Raw genomic sequence first — 19325 nt, 5'->3', positions numbered from 1 at the left:
AAGACAGACACGTAGAATTATTCTGTAATTTCTCTCCATTTCAGACATTTTTAGAGTTTTCTTGCAGTAATGGTAAATACAAAATTTTCAGATGGAAATATGATTTTAAAGTTGTCAGTGTCTTTAAAGAAGACCCAATATGGGACTGAGACTCATCCCTACCGCTAGCACTGAAGTGCCAATGTGGTTGCTGCATTGAGAAGTGCTGTCCTTCAGGGGAGATGTTAAATGATGGGCCCATCTGTCTCCATGGGTGGTTGCCCAGGTGCATTGCATGGCCCTTTTAAAAGGGATGAGAAAATAACCCTGGTGTGCAGTATGTTCATCAACATTCTTTCTTTCACTAACTACCAAATCTTGCAGTCCTTATTCAGGCAAAAAATCACATCAATGGAATTTTTCCTGATTATGGACTGAATAAGGTCTGCAAGTTTTGGGCTATTTTAACAGAAATTTGAGGAGCACAGTGCACTCTTTTCAAATATCCAAGTCTGTGTATTCTTGAGTGGACAATGACTGTCATATTTGCCTGTGTTCATTGCACTATGAGTATCCAATTGCATAAAGAGGCTGTGATACCCTGAATACAGCAGATACTATAAAACTAAATAAGTCTATGGAGGTTGAGGATGCTTAGGACCTTGTAGAACCGTGCTCTTTATTTTTGTGCCCTTGTTCTTGGTTATTAATCCGAACTTGAGACTTCTGAAAGGCATTTTTAAAGTGCTTGGAATCACTTGGACACTGCTTGATCAATACATACTTAATTCCTTCACCATTGGGAACTGACAAGGCTCAATAACAGCTGCTCTGCAGTTCATACAGCAGCATATACTGCTTATTCTTGGCCAGGCTTTTGTAGACAGCCAGTGTCAGAGTTCTTTATTTAATCATAGCAGTGTGTCATAAATCTGCCTTGAGCTATGGCTGTTATGAAATTCTATGCAATTTATAAAATTATCACTGTCCATGAGCAATATTAATATCTTCCTTCATGTCTCTCAGATTCACATCTAATCGTATTAGAAAGGCAAACATTAGAAATAAAATTCAAAATAAGTTAGTTCAGCCCCTTAGAAGGAATGTGCAACTGTTTTGCCAAATATCTTGAGGAAAAAGTCCATTAAAAATCATTAATTCAAAAGCATTTAATAAACTATAGGGCAAAAATGAATGAGACATTTCCCCTTGACTTATAATTAATGCTACAATATAGGCAATGAGTGTATTGTCTCTTGAGTGGATGATACATATTCCAGTATAGTCCCAAGTATGTATTTACTTGTTACATAACTTAGGTTCTGCTCCTGTGCCCATTGAAGTCAATAGCAAAGTTCTCATTGATTCTAGCCGTGCAGGATCAGACTGTTATACTGCACCCATCCGTGTAGCATGTGAATGCACTTTAAGGGCCTAATTCCCCAACTGCCGTCACTTTTACACTAGTATAATTCCACAGACTTCAGTGAGTTCGCTTCTGATTTACATTGTTGTAAGAAGGTGGAGAATCAGACCCTAGCTGTCTTAAGGGTGGATCTTTTCACATTTCTATGGCAAAATTCTCTGTCAAATTTTATGTTGTATGATTGTTTATATAAATACGTGTCTACACATGAGTTATTCTGGAATAGCTATTCCAGAATAACTGCAAGTGTGGACACTCTTATTCTGGATTTTTATTTGCTTTTTGGTGTTGGAGCCTTTACAGTTCACATTTTCAAGCTTTTCTCCACAACAGAAAGGGCCAGAAACATTTTTTTTTAAATGAAACCAAAGAATCTTTAAAATGAAAGCTCCAGGAATTGGTGGGCTAAAAACCCCACCAGATAGTATGAGACTATAAGAGTTTGCAATGCTTGACATGGAATGGACAAGTTAAGGAGTGAACATGTTAAAATGTAGCAATCAACTCCCTTTACTCCAGGTCAAATGCTCTAGTGCAGCCTCCATAGCTCTGGTCTCAGAGAACACAGAGAGAGTATTGTCATATTATGGTGTAGGAAGGAGTAGACCCACAGAGAGGCGCATGTGTTTGCAGGAGAAATACAGTATGTGTTTTATTCACAGTAGCTCCGAGGCGAAACCTACTCACTACAGCACTACTTCTGGGTGTAGCAAGACCTACAACAATAACTCTTCCAGCAGTGTGAACTCCATTTGCTCAACACACTGGTTTCACACAAGTGTAACCTCACTGACTTTAGTGGAGTTACTTGTGACTTACAACATAAATGAGTTCAGATTCAGCCCCTTATGCTTTGGGAAAATCTAGAGCTGGGTGCAATAGTTGCACTCCTTTTGGTCAGCTCTTTTCATGTGTATACAAATGCAAGTCAATCTGTCAGGATTATGGACTAATTATTTGCCAAATTTCCATTTGTTTAGTCAGAGCTTGATTTATTTATAAAATCTGCCACAGTTTTTATGTTTGTATAACTTTTAAAATTGCCAAATCCATATTTTGTAAATCTCTTGTTATCTCTAGATATATGAATGCCTCCATTGTAATAATAGATAGGGCTGGACTTTACATTTTACATGGTCATATCTTACAAATTCTTTGTCAAGTAAAATGAGCAATAGAAGAGTATTAAGGTTTTTTAAAATGGCACTAAAGCTGGTTACCTCTATAGATGGTCCTGAACCCACATCGCAATACATCTGATGGTGTAAAAACCGTGGATCCAAGCACATCTAAACCCAGATCTGCATCTAAAATTTGCAAATGGCCCTAACCTATATTATGGGCTCAGTGAAATCTCTGGATCTGAACCCATATGAGGATATAATGCTTGTTCCACCCCCCGCCAGTCCTGTTATCCCACCTGATTCTTACTATTCCTATTTACTGTCTCTATTGCCAGAGCACCTCAGAGCCCCCGTCCTAGACCCAGACCCCATTGTGCCAGATGCTGGACAAACCCCAAAGAAACAGCCAGTCCATTGTTCTCCCTCCACGCCCACGTCATGCCCAGGGTCTCAGTGTCCGTGGCTGGGTTGGATAACAGCCTCCAGCTCTGGTCTCCTCTCTGTGCCCCCCAGCCCCAGTGTGACCCTTCTCCTGTGCTCTCTGTTGCAGCGCCTGGACCTGTTGGTGCGAGATTGGCACCTCTCGGGAGCCTACGGCGTGGACGCGGGGCAGGAGTATCTTGGAGAAATCACACAGGTAATGATCAGATACCACGTGTGTTCATGGAAACAGCAAACTTTGGGGCGGAGCTGAACGTTTCCACAGAGGGTCTGATTCCCTGCTGATGGCCACAAATGTTGCTTTGACTCCTGCAGGACCTGGAGGTCTCTGCTGAGCAGCCCCTGGTGTTGGAAGCCCTGAGGGCGAGCGGCACCCGGTGCTACCTATTGCCCCACCCTGGCACTCAGTTCACCAGGAGCAGGGCAGGGACGCCAGATGGTAAGAGACCCTCATCTTCTCCCCTCTCACTCCCTGCTCTGCTCCCCCAGTCCCCACCCCCTCCTGCACTGCCCCCACCCTGTTCCCTGCCCCCATCCCCACCCTCTCTCCTCTGCTGCCCCTTTCTTCCCCTCTTGCACTTCCCCCACCCCAAAATCCCAGTGCCCAGCTCACCCCCCTTGACTTAGAATTGACTCTACTGCCCACTGCACAGGGGCACTTGCTGGGTCACAGCATCTGTGTGGGAGGGGAGAGGGACATGGGGGGGGGTCACTGCTGGGGTTCTGGTCTGCTAGGGGAACGATGCTGGTGTCCCCCTTTTGGGTCTTCATGGGTCCCCTGGCACCACCCAGTGGAGACTGCTGTCTCCCCACTGCAGCCTCTCCTTGCCTCCTCATGCCTCTGCCCCATTTTCCCCCAGGCAGTGGGGTGGGGGGTGTTAAGCAGCTGTTGCCCAGAGATGGAATCTCATTTCCTGTGGCACAAACTAGCCCACCCAATCGCATTTAACGTGTGTCCTACCCTGGACACCTGGATCCCTCCCGGATGCCTGGGTCCTTTTCCCCTCTGCAGACATGGATGAGGATTTCCGGCAGTGCCTGTGTGAGTACGTCACCAGTGTGGTGCACTCAGCAGGGACACACGTCCGGATGGACCGAGCCGGGCAGGTGCTGACGGGGGCTCAGCTGGCTGCCAGGATCAAGGTGGGAGAGTGGGGGCTGTTAAAGGGGGTGGGGCTGGATGGGAGACAGTAAAATGGGCCGCAAGGCGGGGACAGGGATTCAATACGGGATGCCATTCTGCAGGGAGCGGGGCAGGGTGCTCAGTAGGGGGCGCTGGGCTGCAGGGAGCGGGAAGGGGCTCAGCGGGGGCAAAGTGGCTGAGCTGTCCCTGATCCCAGTTCCCCCGGGCGTTATTCCCTGCAGGGCGTCTCCCGATATTGGAAGACCCAACGCTACGACTTCTCCTCACCCATGAAGGTACCAGGTCACCCCTCCCTCCGCCTCTCTCTTTCCAGCCTGGATTTGGGCCTGTACATTGGGCGGGGGGGGGGAGGGGTTCTGGCAGTGGTGGGTGCGGGTATCGGAGTAGGCATCAGGGCGGGTGCAGCTCTAGTGGGGCTGGAGAAAGCAGTGGCCATTGGGATTGGGGCCAGGGTCTTTGGCCTGATTGGGGGGGTTGGGCACTGGCTGCGGGCCTGGTTTGGACAGAAGATGGCCCAGAACAAGACAGGCACCAACACCCCAAGTCAGGGGAATGAGCGGGAGAGGCGGGCAGGATGTTCAGTTTAGGAGCCCCTGCTGCGGGGGGCAGATAGTGGGAAGAAACCATCACACCTCACTCTGGGTAAGGGTCTGTCCCAGCAGTCAGCACTGGGAACCTCTGTATGCAGGGGATAGATAGATATGAGGATGTTTGGGGATAGATAAAAACAAATTTACAACAGGTAATTTTGCGAGATTACAAAAGGACACAGAGGTTGACTGATTTACAGCCGGGTCACCGAGATCAGAATCCAGCCCAGATCCCATCGACCTCAGTAGATAAATAACATGGCCATGGATCCCGTGCTCCGAGCCTCCCCCTGCATCCCTCGGTCACAAGTTTTTTTGGTTTTCATTTTCAACAAGTGGAAGAAAAATTGATTTTCATACTTTATGTTTGTTTTTAATATTTTCTCCTCCCCTGATTCAGTGCGTGTGTAGAGGGGACAATTTGGGGGCATTTCCTCTCATTTCCCCACTGATTTTAAAACAATCCTAAGGGGTTAGGGAGGTTAGAACACCCCCAAATCCCAAACCAACAGTTTCAGTTTATTCTCACCCCAGATCCTCCTGCCATTAGCCAGTTGCAGTAGGCCAGGAGGGGGCACCACCACAGCCCCCTGCAAAATGTCCTGATTGGGGCTCTCTGACCCCAGCCCGAGAGATAAAGGAACCCCCAGAGACCCAGCCGGAGAACCAGCCCCCTCCACAGGAGTGATGCTAATGTGGCCCTTGCTGTGATGTCATTAGGGGGCTGTCCCTGGCTCTGGGGGAATGTGGGGGGTCAGAGGGCAGTAGGGAGGTGACAGTAGCGAGCAGGACCCTGGAGGAATGGGGAAAAGGTGAGTGGGGGGAGAGGGGTTCCCAGTTCAGAGATGGTTCCATCCCCATCCCCCACCCTTTTTCCCATCCCACCACAGATGGCAGCGATGATAGAGGAGGAAAACAGAAAAGCAGTAGAAGCCTCCAGGAGGAAATATGAACAATTTGTGCAGCAGCTGGTGAGCACAGAAGGGCTGCGGGTCGGGAGTGAGGGTCACCGGCAGAGCTGGGGGGGGAGGGGCAGGGATGGGATAGCACGGGGCTGTGGTGGGTCGGAGTTGAAGGGGCTGTGGGTGCATGACATGGTGGTGCCCCCTGTGGCTGGGAAACACTAGAACCCGTCCCTAATGGCCAATCTCTCCCGCTCCCCACAGGACCGTGGCCACCAGAGCATGCGCCGCTGCCTGAGTGTGAAGCCTGCGGAAATGCAGCGACGCCAGGAGGGGAAACGCCAGGAGCTGCTGGAGTGCTGCCTGGGGGAGCTGCGGGGTGAGGACCCCCAGAAACAGGCGGCCCTGGAGGAGCTGAAGGAGGAGCTGGACAAGCAGATGGACGAGTTCCTGACGGCCTATGGGCAGCACTTTAAAGTGAAGAAGGCCGAGTGGTTGGGCCTGGCCATGGGTCGGGGGGTGGTTCCTGGCAGTGGTGGGTGCGGGTATCGGAGTAGGCATCAGGGCGAGTGTAGTTGTAGTGGGGCTGGAGGAAGCAGTGGCCGTTGGGGTTCTGGCTGGGGGCTTTGGCCTGATGGGGGGGGGAGGGTTGGGCAGCTGGGTGGGCCCCAGTTTGGATGGTAGGTGGCCTCGAGCAAGACAGGCACCAACACCCTAGGTCCCTAGGTCAGGGGGATGAGCGGGAGAGCAGGGCAGGGTGTTCAGATCAGGAGCCCCTTCTGTGGAGGGACACACAGTGGGAAGGAACCATCACACCTCACTCGGGTAAAGGGTCTGTCCCAGCCCTCAGCACTGGGAACCTCTGTATGCAAGGGGATAGATAGGTAGATAGATAGATAGATGGGGCATGTGGGGATAGATAGATAGATAGATGGGGTGGATGGGGATAGATAGATAGACAGTGTTGGAGAATAACAGAGTTCTCACTTTTTGTTTGGGTAAAGCAAGTCAGATACTTTATTTTCTCTAACAATTGCATAGAGGGAGAGAGCTAAACAGGTCTCTCTAGTGGTAAACAGTTACAGGAAACCTTTATACCTTTCATTACAGACAATAATAAGCAACAGCTGCATTTTGTTTATACATAGGCCATCTTGATATCTTATTTTTCTCACTTGTTTTGACTCTAGTCTACATACAATATTTTCTACACATTATCTACACAAGGTCGCAACAACTTCTCACATAGTTCTTTCCCACTCGCCTCACACAATCCTCACGTCTACAAATCTCGCGTTATTAGGGTTACAGTTAGCCTGACTCTTGCTAACAAACTGTCATGCATTGCAATCCCCTTCCTGTCAGTTTTTTCTCTGCTTCCACAACCCCCCCTTTTGTACTACTAGTACAACAAATATTTTTAAATTTTTATTTGCATTAAGTTTTGGAATTTAGATTTTACATTGGATGCTTTAATCTTAGGGGTTTTGATTGGATGTAATGATAATGCATGATGAGCATGGACATGAAAGGTATTATTATTATTATGTTTTCTACAATAATAATAACATACTTTTACACTAGCTAACAACAATACAAGCAATAACATTTTTATAGCAATAATATGATGGGGTTGTTGTACATTTTTAGTTATAAAACATAATATATTATATTTAGTACATAAGGTGGACATTTTATAAGCTGTATGAAAGACATACTTTTTAACTTGATATATATTTTGAAGCATGTGAATTTGCTTTTGTACTTTAGAAATTTTTTGAACCTTTGGTAACAGTGAAAGCAAATTTTGAAATTGATTTGGTATTAAACTAGTTTAATTAAAGGGTATTTGGAACTTAAGGGCTATTTGCACAACTTTATTTGCAGGCCAGTAGATAATATGATTGCTGCAGTGGTAGTGAGATTAAAATGTATGTCGTGCAATGTGGTGGCATTAATATACACACAGCTATTATTAGCTTGGAAAAGTAAATGTTTTGTTAGGGTAGTTTTTTGTTTTTTATTTTTTTAGCAAACGTAATTATGAACAGTGACAACTTTTTTTGGCTTTAGTTTACGTATACACTGAAGCTGTGGGGGTTTTAACGGCCAAAATGTCCATTGACTTTCTAACTTTATTTAAATGTCAGGTGTAATTTTAGGAGCACTGACTAAAAATTGATTGGGCATACCAGGTAGTTTAATTTTTTAGATGTTTTGGTGAATTACCCAATTCCACATGCATTTTTATCATGGACCCGGCAGGATTCGGTATGTGGTAGCCCACACCCCCCTAACCGGTTCATATGCTTGGAAGGAGCACTGAGAATGTCTGCACTTTCACCCAGAAAGTCTCCAAGTATGTTTTTATGGCCACAGATTAGATGGTACTTCTGATGTGTCTGTAAGGGCAGTGGGCCAAGCCTGATGCTCAAGATCATTTTGAATGGCCATTAGCTGGTTATTTAGGAAATTCTGAATTTTTGAACTTGCTAGATTTTACTGCAATGCCTTTTTAGCCTTAGTGATATTTAATATATCACTTTTAGACTCCGCACCCGAGACTCGTGGAGTCTCTTTGTTGCTTTCTTTTACCAATAGACAAATTGCTCCCACTGCGTATTAGAGGCTTTTGGCGAAGCCAGGGTTTTTCTGAGATATGTAAGTTTATTTCAATTGAAGGTACCTTCTAGTGGGCATTGTTTAGATGGATTTGCACGCTTGTAAAGATTTCAATTCTCTAAATACCTGCAGGTTTTCGGACCATAATGTACGTACATGAAATAAGCTGGGGTACCCTTAGGGGGTGAGAGGGAATGCTTAGACTGTTCCCCACCCATTTTTTAATTACACACACAGGGAGGATGCGCTGTCCGTGCTAGCTACTCAGAAACTAAGGATCTCTCCCTACAGAATACTCACACAGGAGAGGCTAACGAGGATGGCCACGACCCTCCTACACCTCCCTTCAGCAAAGAGCATCGGCTAGTCTCAGAGAGACGGCGCCTCTCATTCTCTTTGCATCCAGCGAGATGATCAGACTGTCAGTGGCTCACACAGAGAGGAAAGGAGAGGGAAGATGGGTTCACACACTCCTAGACACACTCCTAGATCCAGGTAGCTTCCTTGCCGGACGATGCCAGGCCGAGTCAGCCCACCGTGGGTCAGATCTCCTAAAAGATCCTCTAGTTACCGGGCTTGCGTTAGAGTACTTCTGGTCACGAGCCAAAAGACTTCGCAGAGTACTCTAGGCGTCTTCTGGTAACTCTCAATTCGCACTGGTGTGTGTACACACACACACACACACACACACACACACACACCCCAAGGCCTCTATTTCCAAATACCACGATGCATCTGTACCTTATGTCCAGACTCAATACACTATGAGGCGGTAACAACCCCTCTTGAGGCGGTAAAAGCTCCTCAGCACCGGTGCAGGTCTCTGGATGTGGGGATAGATAGATAGATAGATAGATAGATATAGATGGGGTGGATGGGGTGGATGGGGATAGATAGATAGTGTTGGAGAATAACAGAGTTCTCACTTTTTGTTTGGGTAAAGCAAGTCAGATACTTTATTTTCTCTAACAATTGCGTAGAGGGAGAGAGCTAAACAGGTCTCTCTACAGGTAAACAATTACAGCAAACCTTTATACCTTTCATTACAAACAATAATAAGCAACAGCTGCATTTTGTTTATACATAGGGCATTTTAATATCTTATTTTTCTCACTTGTTTTAGCTCTAGTCTACATACAATATTTTATACACATTATCTACACAAGGTCGCAACAACTTCTCACACAGTTCTTTCCCACTCGCCTCACACAATCCTCGCGTCTACAAATCTCACGTTATTAAAGTTAGTTAGCCTAACTCTTGCTAACAAACTGTCATGCATTGCAATCCCCTTCCTGTCAGTTCTTTCTCTGCTTCCACAATAGATAAGAAGGTTGTGTGGGGATAGATAGATAGATAGAAAGATAGATAGGGTGTATGGGAATAGATAGATAGATAGATTAGATAGATGAGGGGGTGGATGGGGGTAGATAGATAGATGAGAAGGTTGTGTGGGGATAGATAGATAGATAGATAGATTAGATTAGATATGAGGGGGTGTGTGGGGATAGATAGATAGATAGAGGGGGTGGATGGAGATAGATAGATAAATAGATTAGATAGAGATGGTGTATTGGGAAGAATGGGGAGAAGGTGAGTGTCCAAAAGGACACATAGGTTGATTGATTTACAGCGGGGTCACCAAGATCAGAATCCAGCCCTGACCCCATCGACGTCAGTCAATAAATAACCCAGTCCTGGCTCCTGCGCCCCGAGCTACCCCCTGCATCGCTCAGTGACAAATTTAATTGGTTTTCATTTTCAACAAGTAGGAGAAAAATTGATTTTCATATTTTGTGTTTGTTTTAAAGATTTTCTCCTCCTCTGATACAGTCCGTATGTGTAGAGGGGACAATTTTGGGTGATTCCTCTCATTTCCCCACTGATTTGAAAACAATACAAAGGAGTTAGGGAGGTCTGAAAGCCCAAATCCCAGTCCGACAGTTTTCAGTTCATTCTCACCCCAGGTCCACCCGCCATTGGCCAATTGCACTAGGGGGCCAGGAGGGGGCACCACAAAGGGGGCACAAGTGGGGCACCAGTGGGGGGGTGACAGCAGCAAGCAGGGTCCTGGAGGAATTAGGAGAAGGTGGTGAGTGGAGTAAGGGGGGCTCCCAGTTCAAAGGGGATCCCATCCCCACCCCTACCCTTTTCCCTCTCCCACCACAGATGGCGGAGATGGCAGAGATGAGAGAGAAGGCAAACAGAGGAGCAGTAGAAGCTGCCAGGAGGGAATATGGACTATTTGTGAAGCAGCTGGTGAGTGCAGAGGGGCTGCGGGTCGGGAGTGAGGGGCACCGACAGGACTGACGGGGGGAAGGGCTGGGCTAGCAGGGGGCTGTAGGTTGGAGTTGAGGGGGCTACAGGTGTATGAGGCAGAAGTTCCCCCTGTGGCTGGGTAATGCTAGTTCCCGTCCCTCATGGACGATCTCGCCCCCCTCCCGGCAGGACCATGGCCACCAGAGCATGAGCAGCAGTCTGAGAGTGAAGCCCCTGGAGATGAAGCGACGCCAGGAGGGGAAACGCCAGGAGCTGCTGAAACGCTGCCGGGGGGAGCTGCGGGGCGAGGACCCCCAGAAACAGGCGGCCCTGGAGGAGCTGAAGCAGGAGCTGGACAAGCAGATGGACGAGTTCCTGTCGGCCTACGGGCAGCGCTTTAAAGTGAAGAAGGCAGAGTGGTTGGGCCTGTACATTGGGCCATCGCCAGCTGCCAGCATGCGCCAGGCACGGGCTCGCCCCCACTGGCCCGCGCACCTGCCAATCAGCAAACGGCTCCGGCCCATTGGCTGCCCCTTCAGGAGGTGGGACGGGGGAAGCAAGGGATTCTGGGACTTGTAGTTTTATGTACCCAGTGGAGGAGAAGGGGGAGCTATGGCGCTTATGGGGGGGGGGTCTAGTGGTTGGACCAGAGCCCTGGGGTAGCAGGGGGCTCCGGGGGCTATTTAAATTGCCGGAGCTCCAGCTACCTCTGCTGCCTCGGTCCTCTAAATAGCCGCGAGAGCCCCGCAGCTTCCCCAGGGCTCTGGCAGCTATTTAAAGGGCCAAGGTGGTAGAAGCAGGGGGGCCCCTGCCCTACCTGCAGCCAGCCCCTGCTGCAGCCCCTGCCCTGCCTCCAGCCCCGCACCCCCTGCCCCCACCAGCCCGTCTCCAGCCAGTCCCTGCCTGCAGCCAGCCCCGCACCCCCTGCCTGCAGCCAGCCCCTGCTGCACCCCCTGCCCTGCCTCCAGGCAGACCCTACCTCCAGTCAGCCCCTGCCCTGCCTCCAGCTAGCAATGTATGTAATATACAATTTTTATTTTATTTATATAGTTATGGAAAGTAAATAATAAATGGAAGAAATAAAAGGGCGTTTTTTACGTGGTTTTTTTTTTTAGTCATCTCTGTCGCGCCCCGCCTAAAATGTTCAAATTGGGCCCCACACTTCCTAAAGCCAGCCCTGCATACAATAATGGCAAAGTTCTTGGTTCAGGCTTGTAGCAGTGATAGAATAAACTGCAGGTTCAAATCAAGTCTCTGGAGTACATCCACAGCTGGGATGGGTCATTCAGTCCTTTGTATAGAGCTTCCTTTTATAGCAAAGTCCCTCCAGAAGTATGAAGCAGGATTGAAGACAAGATGGAGACGAGGCATCAGCCTTTTATAGTCTCTTGCCGTGTGGTCTTTGCTTTCTTTGTCCCAAGGACACTCTATCCAGCATGTGGCATAGAAAAACCTTAGAGTTCTGTCCATAGGCAGGTCCCTGCATGCCTTGCTGAGTCACAAGGTGTATCTACCTTCTCTCAATGGATCAATTGTATAGCTCATGGTCCTCAGTGGGCCATCAAGCAGGCTAGGCAGAACTAACACCAACTTGTCTGGGGTGTTCCCCGGAAGCATAGCACAAGTTTGAAATACAGACAGTATAGAGCCAATATTCATAACGTCAACTACAAAACTGATACACATATACAGATAGCATAATTATAATCAGCCAATCAGAACCTCTCCATAGACCCCTTCCATGACAACCTTTATACAATATTGGCTGCAAATATATAACAGTGGTCACAACGGTGATCTATACAGTTACAGATTATGTCACTAGCATCACAGGAGGTGACACAGCATCAGTGAGACTGATATTGGAATACTGCATCCAGTTTTGGTGTCCTCCTTTGAAAAAGATATTGTGAAATTGGAGCTGGGGCAGCAAAGAGCCACCAAATGTTCTGAGGGCTGGAGAAAAATGCCTTCTAGTGAGCGATTGAAAGAGCTCAACCTCTTTAGCTTATCAAAAGAAGATTGAAAGGTGACTTCATTGAAGTGTTGAAGTGCCTTAAAGGAGAGAAAAGATTGGGTATTAAAGGGCTCTTTAATCGAGCAGAGAAAGGCAGAACAAGACCCAGTGGCTGGAAGGTGAAAAGAGACAAATTCATATTACAAATAAAGCACAGATATTCAACAGCGAGAATGATTCACCACAGGAACAAGCCACCAAGGAAAGTGGTGGATTCGCCCTCTCTTGCTGTCATTTAATGAAGACTAGATGCCTTTCTGGAATGTGTTTGCCCCCAAAGTAGCTATTGTGTCATACAGGAGGCCTGTGACATGCAGGGGGGTCAGATTAGATGCTCTAATGGTCTCTTCTGGCCATCAAGTCTACTAATTTCTGAAAAACTGAGTGTAGCATTGGGAGCAGCGTCTGAGGTTTTATTGTCTAGTCTGCTTGCTTCCTAAAATGAACACTCCTTGAGTGAGGTGATCCACAGGGAGTAGCTCAAAGCTCCCAAGTGCCTGGCCAGGGGCAGGACATTAGCACAGCAAGGGAGGGGCATGGCAGTGACATCACAAAGGCCTTTTGCAGGACCTCAAACTATTGGTCAAAGGTGGTGACCTCACAGAGAGATGCTGACATCAGCCAGGCAGGACAGAGGCGAGTGGCCCGGGAAACCTCAGAGACTCCTGTGGCTTTGCTTCAGCAAGTCTCTGTCTCGAGGTCTCTCTTTGAGGACTGAGAGAACATTCGGGTTCACGAACGTGAGCGGCAGGAAGAACCTCTGTCGAGTTTTCTCCTTCCCTTTTAGTGATTGTACTAGAAAGCAGACGTCCCTGTGTAGAAGGTAAGAGCCTCCTCGAGGTTTGAAACCTATTCAGTCTGATCCATCGGGTGAGAGTTGAATTCTAGGCATGGAAAACACGAGCTTAAGGAGGCAGAATTTTATTCCGCACCTGGGATTTTGTCCCTTAGAATCACTGGGGACATTGGGGTTTGTCCTTTTTGTTTCACCTTTTCCTCCAGCCCTCCCTCCTTTCTTTTCTTCTCTTGCTTCTTTTGTCCTTTCCCCTGTTCCCCTCCCAACACCAGGGTGTGTGTGTTTGTGTGTTGCGGGGGAGTGCTCTGCAGCTCCCACGGTGGGAGGTCCACCCAAAAATGTGGGGCTGAAATAGTGCCCTGGCAGTGATCCCCACCAGTAGCGTAGCTAGGGGCGGTGCAGGGGAAGCAGCCACTTCCCCTCAGCACATTTTCCAAAAGTGGCGCCTTAGTCAGGGGTTACCATGGCGCCAGCGGGCGGGGCCCATGCTCCGCTCTGAAGCTTGGCCTGCCCTGACCTCCTGCACGCAAAGGGGGGCAGCACGGCCGGAGGAGCCATGGGGGGGGGGCGGCACAGCCGGAGGAGCCATGAGGGGGGGCCGCGGGGACGGAACGGCACGGCCAGAGGAGCCATCCTTTGGGCTCTCTGGTGAGAACCCTCAGCCTCCCGTCCTCAGCCTCTACCCTGACTGGCTGAGCAGGGGGTTATTGACAGGGAGGAGACTCAGGTCCTTGTTCTCTTTTAAGACCAAGTAAATAAGTCATAAGCAGTTCTATGTTTGATGAATTTTGCTGCTTCTCTGCATTAATTGTCTCTGAGCAGCTCATGATTCTCTCTACCATTGCAGTTCTCCTAAAATACTTGCTGAATAATTACTGTGCACTGTTGTTGGTCTGGAACTCATCTGAGAGCACTTTATTCAGGAAATTCAAGATCCGATAGTTAGTTTGAAAATCAGGGCTCTTGGGTCCTATTCCCAACTCTGCCACTGACTGGCTGTGTGACCTAAGACAAGTCAATTCTCCTTTCTCAACCTTAGCTTCTCCCTCTTTCAAGTAGGGATAATAATGATCCGCTCCTACTTACCTCACGGTGGGTGGAGGATGGAGATCCATTGGAGAGTGTCACTAGGAGGAGTGCATAATATGAGGTGTCCTATCACATTTACTCAGATCAGATTGTGACATAATAGAATAGCTGAAATAGTTTATTTTATTTGTATTTTTTTATTTTGAAATTGATAAGAGCAGCAACTACTTAGCTCAGACTGAAGCATCTTATCTAATTTTCGAGATCTAAGTGTCTCCTCTTGGTGTGCGAGGAGACAATTTAGCACACTGTGACAAACAGGAGACGCTTTTGTTTTGCAACAAAATATTTTTGCAAAGAACTTTCATCCCACTTGTTATGAGTTCAAGAAACAAACTGGTTTAGTCTGAATGGGATTTTCTGACAGAAACGGTTTCAATGAAATTTCCCCACCATCTTGATTCCTGGGCTCTATCCCTGCCCAGGGGTGAAAGGAACTTAAAGGATTTACCATTACGCCGGAGTCCTGAGCGGGGGTGTAGCCTGAACCGGAAGAGGCGGGGCCTTTCAAGATTTAAAGGCCCAGGGGCTCCGGCTGTGGCTGGCTCTTGCTGCTACGCTGTACCGGACCGGACTGGTTTACTTTGCCCTCTGCCGTGCTTCTGGGGGGTTTGTTGTCCATTAGAACAGGAGTCAGGACTGGTGGCTTCTCTTTCTGGCTCTGCCACTGCCTTGCTGTCTAGGTGCGGTGCTCGGCAGGGGCTGGTGCCGGGGGTCCGGGGGCCGGCGCGGTGCTGGGGTGGCGGTGCGGGCACTTGGCCGGGGGCCGGCGCGGTGCTCGGCCGAGGGCCGGGGACGGGGACGCCCGGCCACTTGGCCGGGGGCCGGCACGGTGCTTGGCCGGGTCCCGGGGCCCGGGGCCGGTGCGGTGCTGGGACGGGGGCTGGTGCCGGCACTTGGCCGGGGGCCGGTGCGGTGCTGGGACAGGGGCCGCGCCGGGGGCCGGTGTGGTGCTCAGCTGGGGGCCGGGGCCGGCACGGTGCTGGGCGGGGGCCGGCGCGGTGCTAGGCCGGGTGCTGGTGCGGTGCTGGGACGGGGGCCGACGCGGTGCTGGGCTGAGGGCCATGCCGGGGGCTGGCGCGGTGCTCAGCCAGGGGCTGGCGCGATGCTGGGCCAGGGGCTGGCACGGTGCTGTGCCGTGGGCCGGGTCGTGGGCCGGCGCGGTGCTCGGCCGGGGGCCGGGCCGGGGGCTGGCACGGGCACTTGGCCGGAGGCTGGCGCGATGCTGGGCCGGGGGCCGGCGCGTTGCTCGGCCGGGGGCTGGCGCAGTGCTCGGCCGGGGGCCGGCACGGTGCTGGGCCGGGGGCCGGTGCAGTGCTCGGCCGGGGGCCGTGCCGGGGGCTGGCACGGTGCTCGTCCGGGGGCTGGCGCGGTACTCAGCCGGGGGCTGGTGCGGTGCTGGGTGGGGGACCGGTGCGGTGCTCGGCCGGGGGCAGGGGCACTTGGCCGGGGGCCCGGCGTGGTGTTCGGCCAGGGCCAGGGGCGCAGGCACTTGGCCAGGGGCCGGTGCTGTGCTCGGCCCGGGGGCCGGGGCCGGCGTGGTGCTCGGCCGGAGGCACGGGCACTTGGCCGGGGGCCGGCTCCCCAGGGCCTGAGACGGGCGGGAGATGCCGGGGCCAGAGCCTCTTGGCCTGGGCCGGCCGGCCGCCGGAGGGAGCTGCTCGGCCAGTGGGGCCGGACTGGGACGCGCTGCACCCCGCCCCAGCCTACCTGCTGCCTCCCTGTTTCAGGCTTCCCGCGAACATTTGATTCGCAGGAAGCAGGGGAGGGAGAGGAGCAGGAGGCGGAGCGTTCAGGGGAGGAGGCAGAGTTGGGGTGGGGCTGGGGGCGGGGAAGGGGCGGAGTTGGGGCGGGGCCTGTCCTCCTTTTTAAAAATTAAAATATGTTAACCCTACTAGTGAGCATGGACTTGTCAAGAACAAATCATTCCAAACCTATCCTAGCTCCTTCTTTGGCAGGGTTCTGGGCCTAGTGGAGGTGGGTAAACAGTAGATGTGATCTCTCTTGGTGTTTCTAAGGCTTTTGACACAGTCCCATGGGACATTCTCACAAGCGAACGAGGGAAATGTGGTCTAGATGTAATCAGTGAAATGTGAGTGCAGAGCTGGTTGAAAGCCCAGACTCCAAGAGCCCTTCTCCATGTCTGGCTGTCCAACGGAGAGGGTGTACCTACTGGGTCCAGCAGGGATCAGTCCAGGGGCCGGTACTATTCAATATTTTCCTTCAGGATTTGGAAAATGGAGTGGAGAGCATGCTTCTACAATTTGCAAATGACACCAAGCGCTTTGGAGCACAGGATTGGAATTCAAAACGCCCTTAACAAATTGGAGACTTGGTCTTCTTGAGCCAAAGTCCATGGCTGGGCCCCTCTCTCTAGACTGGGCTGAAGTGAAACCCCAGAGCCAAACCCTCCTCCTCCTGGGCAGTGCGCTCCCACCTTCAATGGGCAGATGCTGCTTAGCGCTGTCAGAGCAGCTTTTGCTGGGGGCTTCTCCCAGCACTTTCCAATAGTGGGAAAGTATGAAATCCCCGTTTGACTGCTGGGGACAGAGCCAGAGAGGGGGGAGCAACTTGCCCAAAGTCCCACAGGAAAAGGAAAACAACCATCAGTGGAACCAACAGGAAACCCAGCAATGGAATTCAGGAGTCCTGGCTCCCAGTCCCCTGGTCCAGTCACTCCAGCGGAGCACACTCCCTCTCAAAGGCAGGGGGAGTGGACATGGGGGCCTGGTTGTAATTGCCAGCTGTGGGAGGGAGTGTGCAGCAGTGGTTAGCGAAGGGGCCTGGAAAGAAGGCCGGCTGGGTCCCATCCATTCTTCTGACACTTGGTGTGACCCTGTGCCAGTAGCTTCCCCTCCCAGGCCTGGTTCTCATCAGTGGGGTTGGGGTCGCAGTCTCGACAGCCCAGGGGGGTTGGGAGGCTCCAGGAAGGTGTGTAAAGTGCTGGGATGTCGGGATCCCGGAGGCGCTGTCACCCCTGCACTAGGGCGGTGTTCTGCACCCCCTGCTGCTAGCCGAGTTTCTCTGTCCCTTGGCAATAAGACAGACGCTTGTTTTCACAGCCAGCCGATCATCACCCTGCCTGCTTCCTGGGCAGGGTAACTCCTCAGCTCACCACCACCCTCTCCAGCCTGCCTTGGGCTTGGAGAGTGAGGAGAAGGGCGAGGGACGACCCTGAACATCCTCCATCCATCTCTCCGTCACCAGAGCAAGTGAGTGGCATTAGGGTTCCTCGGTAGCGTCCCCTGTCTGTCTGGGGAGAGGCAGAAAGAGGGGGAGAGAATCTCTCCCAAAGGAGATTGGATTTGCAAACAGCCCCCAGGAACCCCTCGCTCTCAGACCGGGAAGGGGCTTCTCCAGAGCCGTCTCCAGTGTGTTTGGCAAGGTCCCAGCAATGGGGCTCCCAGCCCTTCCCTTGTGGGAGACTGTTCCCCAGGCTGAGAATCTGTGAGCTGGGCCAGACCCAGTGAGCTGCTGAGCATGGAAATCAATGGGAACCGAGGGGGCCCTGGCCTTGCTATGCCTAGGGACTTTGAAGTGGGGAATGGTTTCCCAGGAGAAGTCCAGACTCCTGGGTTCAGGGCCGGGTTTAGCAAGTGCGGGGCCCAGTTCCTGGGGCGGCACATCAGATTGCCGGCTGGGGGAGGTGGCCCCGCGGGGCTGCCGCACTCTGGACGGCGCTCTGGCCAGGAATGCAGGGCCACGGGGCTTGCCGCGGTCCGGCCGGCGGTCTGGCCAGGGTCGTGGAGCTGCAGGGCTGTTGCAGTCCGGCTGGGGCTGCAGGGCCGCGGGGCTGGCCGGAGCTGCAGCCAGGGTCGCAGGGCCGCGGGGCAGCCACGTTCTGGCCGGAGCTTGAGCCGGGGTTGCGGAGCTGCCGTGGTCCGGCCGGAGCTCCAGCCAGGAGAGCGGGGCTGCAGGGCTGGCCGCGCTCCGCCGGAGCTCCAGCCGGGGTCACGGGGTCACAGGGCTGCTGCACTCCGGCCTGGGTCGCGGGGCCACTGGGCTGCCACGCTCCGCCGGAGCTCCAGCCGGGAGAGTGGGGCCGCGGGGCTGCCGCGCTCCGGCCGGCGCTCTGGCCAGGGGAGCGGGGCCCCCGAAGACAAATGCCGCTGGGGTGAGTGCGCGGGGCCCTCTTAGGTGCGGGGCCCGATTCTGGGGAATCGGGCGAATCGGCCTAAAGCCTGCCCTGCCTGGGTTCTGTTCCTTCTCTAGCCTGGGCGGAGGGTGGGGGGGTGTGAGTGTGGTCTGGGGTGGCAGGAGGGAGCTGCTTGTCCAAAGTGACTAGTGTCTTTGTGACTGACCCCAGTGCTGGAAAAGGACGAGACTCCCTGGTTCTTGCAGCCCCAGCGATGACGAGGGGGAGCGTTGAGGGGGAGCAGATCATGCAATGAACTCCTGCCAGTGGGAGTAGCTTGCCCTCCCTGCACCCCTGTCGGGGGAGCAGGAGCTGCTCTGGCTGGGGCAGGGATCGGGAGGGACCAAACAGACTGGTTAGTGAGAGGCTGCCTTGACCCCAGACTCACGCCTGCTCCCCGCTGGGTTCCAGGATGGTCAGGCTCCTGAGGATGTTCAGGAAGAAGGCTCTGCAGGTGGCCCCAGAGCCTGAGGGAAGCAGCCACCATCTTCCCCAGGAGCGAAGCGGCCCCTCCGTCCCCGCTGGAGGGGAAGAAGCTCCCGGCCGCGCCAGGAGGTGGAAGTGCCCAGCCTTCTGGCGGAGGAAACCCACTCCCGGCACAGGCGCCGAGGTGGGAGCATCACCTCCCAGGCCAAAATGGAGCTGGGCCAGGCTGCGGCTGGGCAGGCAGGACCCAGCCCAGGGGCGGAACCGGGCAGGGTGGCTCTGGGGCTGGTTGTTGTGTGGGCAGCAGCGGCCCCAGGAGCCCAGCCCCAACTTCCAACAGGGGGCATCGCCCTGCTCGGTCAGTGAGGATCTTCC

The 19325-nt window shown here is 52.1% G+C and overlaps 1 protein-coding gene across 1 annotated transcript in view; it reads left to right on the top strand.

Moving 5' to 3' along the window:
* Positions 1–11572, top strand: part of LOC135984238 (uncharacterized) — a 32793-nt gene extending 21221 nt beyond the window's left edge. The window contains exons 2-8 of the mRNA XM_065598915.1: positions 3286–3409; positions 3983–4113; positions 4336–4389; positions 5595–5675; positions 5871–6083; positions 10398–10487; positions 10677–11572. Coding sequence (XP_065454987.1) covers positions 3985–4113; positions 4336–4389; positions 5595–5675; positions 5871–6083; positions 10398–10487; positions 10677–11066 — 957 coding nt within the window. The 5' untranslated portion in view covers positions 3286–3409; positions 3983–3984 and the 3' untranslated portion in view covers positions 11067–11572. The remainder of the gene's footprint in view (positions 1–3285; positions 3410–3982; positions 4114–4335; positions 4390–5594; positions 5676–5870; positions 6084–10397; positions 10488–10676) is intronic.
* The last annotated feature ends 7753 nt before the right edge of the window (positions 11573–19325 follow it).

Source organism: Chrysemys picta, chromosome 6, assembly GCF_011386835.1.
Source record: "Chrysemys picta bellii isolate R12L10 chromosome 6, ASM1138683v2, whole genome shotgun sequence".
NCBI lineage: Eukaryota > Metazoa > Chordata > Testudines > Emydidae > Chrysemys > Chrysemys picta.
This window is presented reverse-complemented; position numbering and strand designations above follow the sequence as displayed.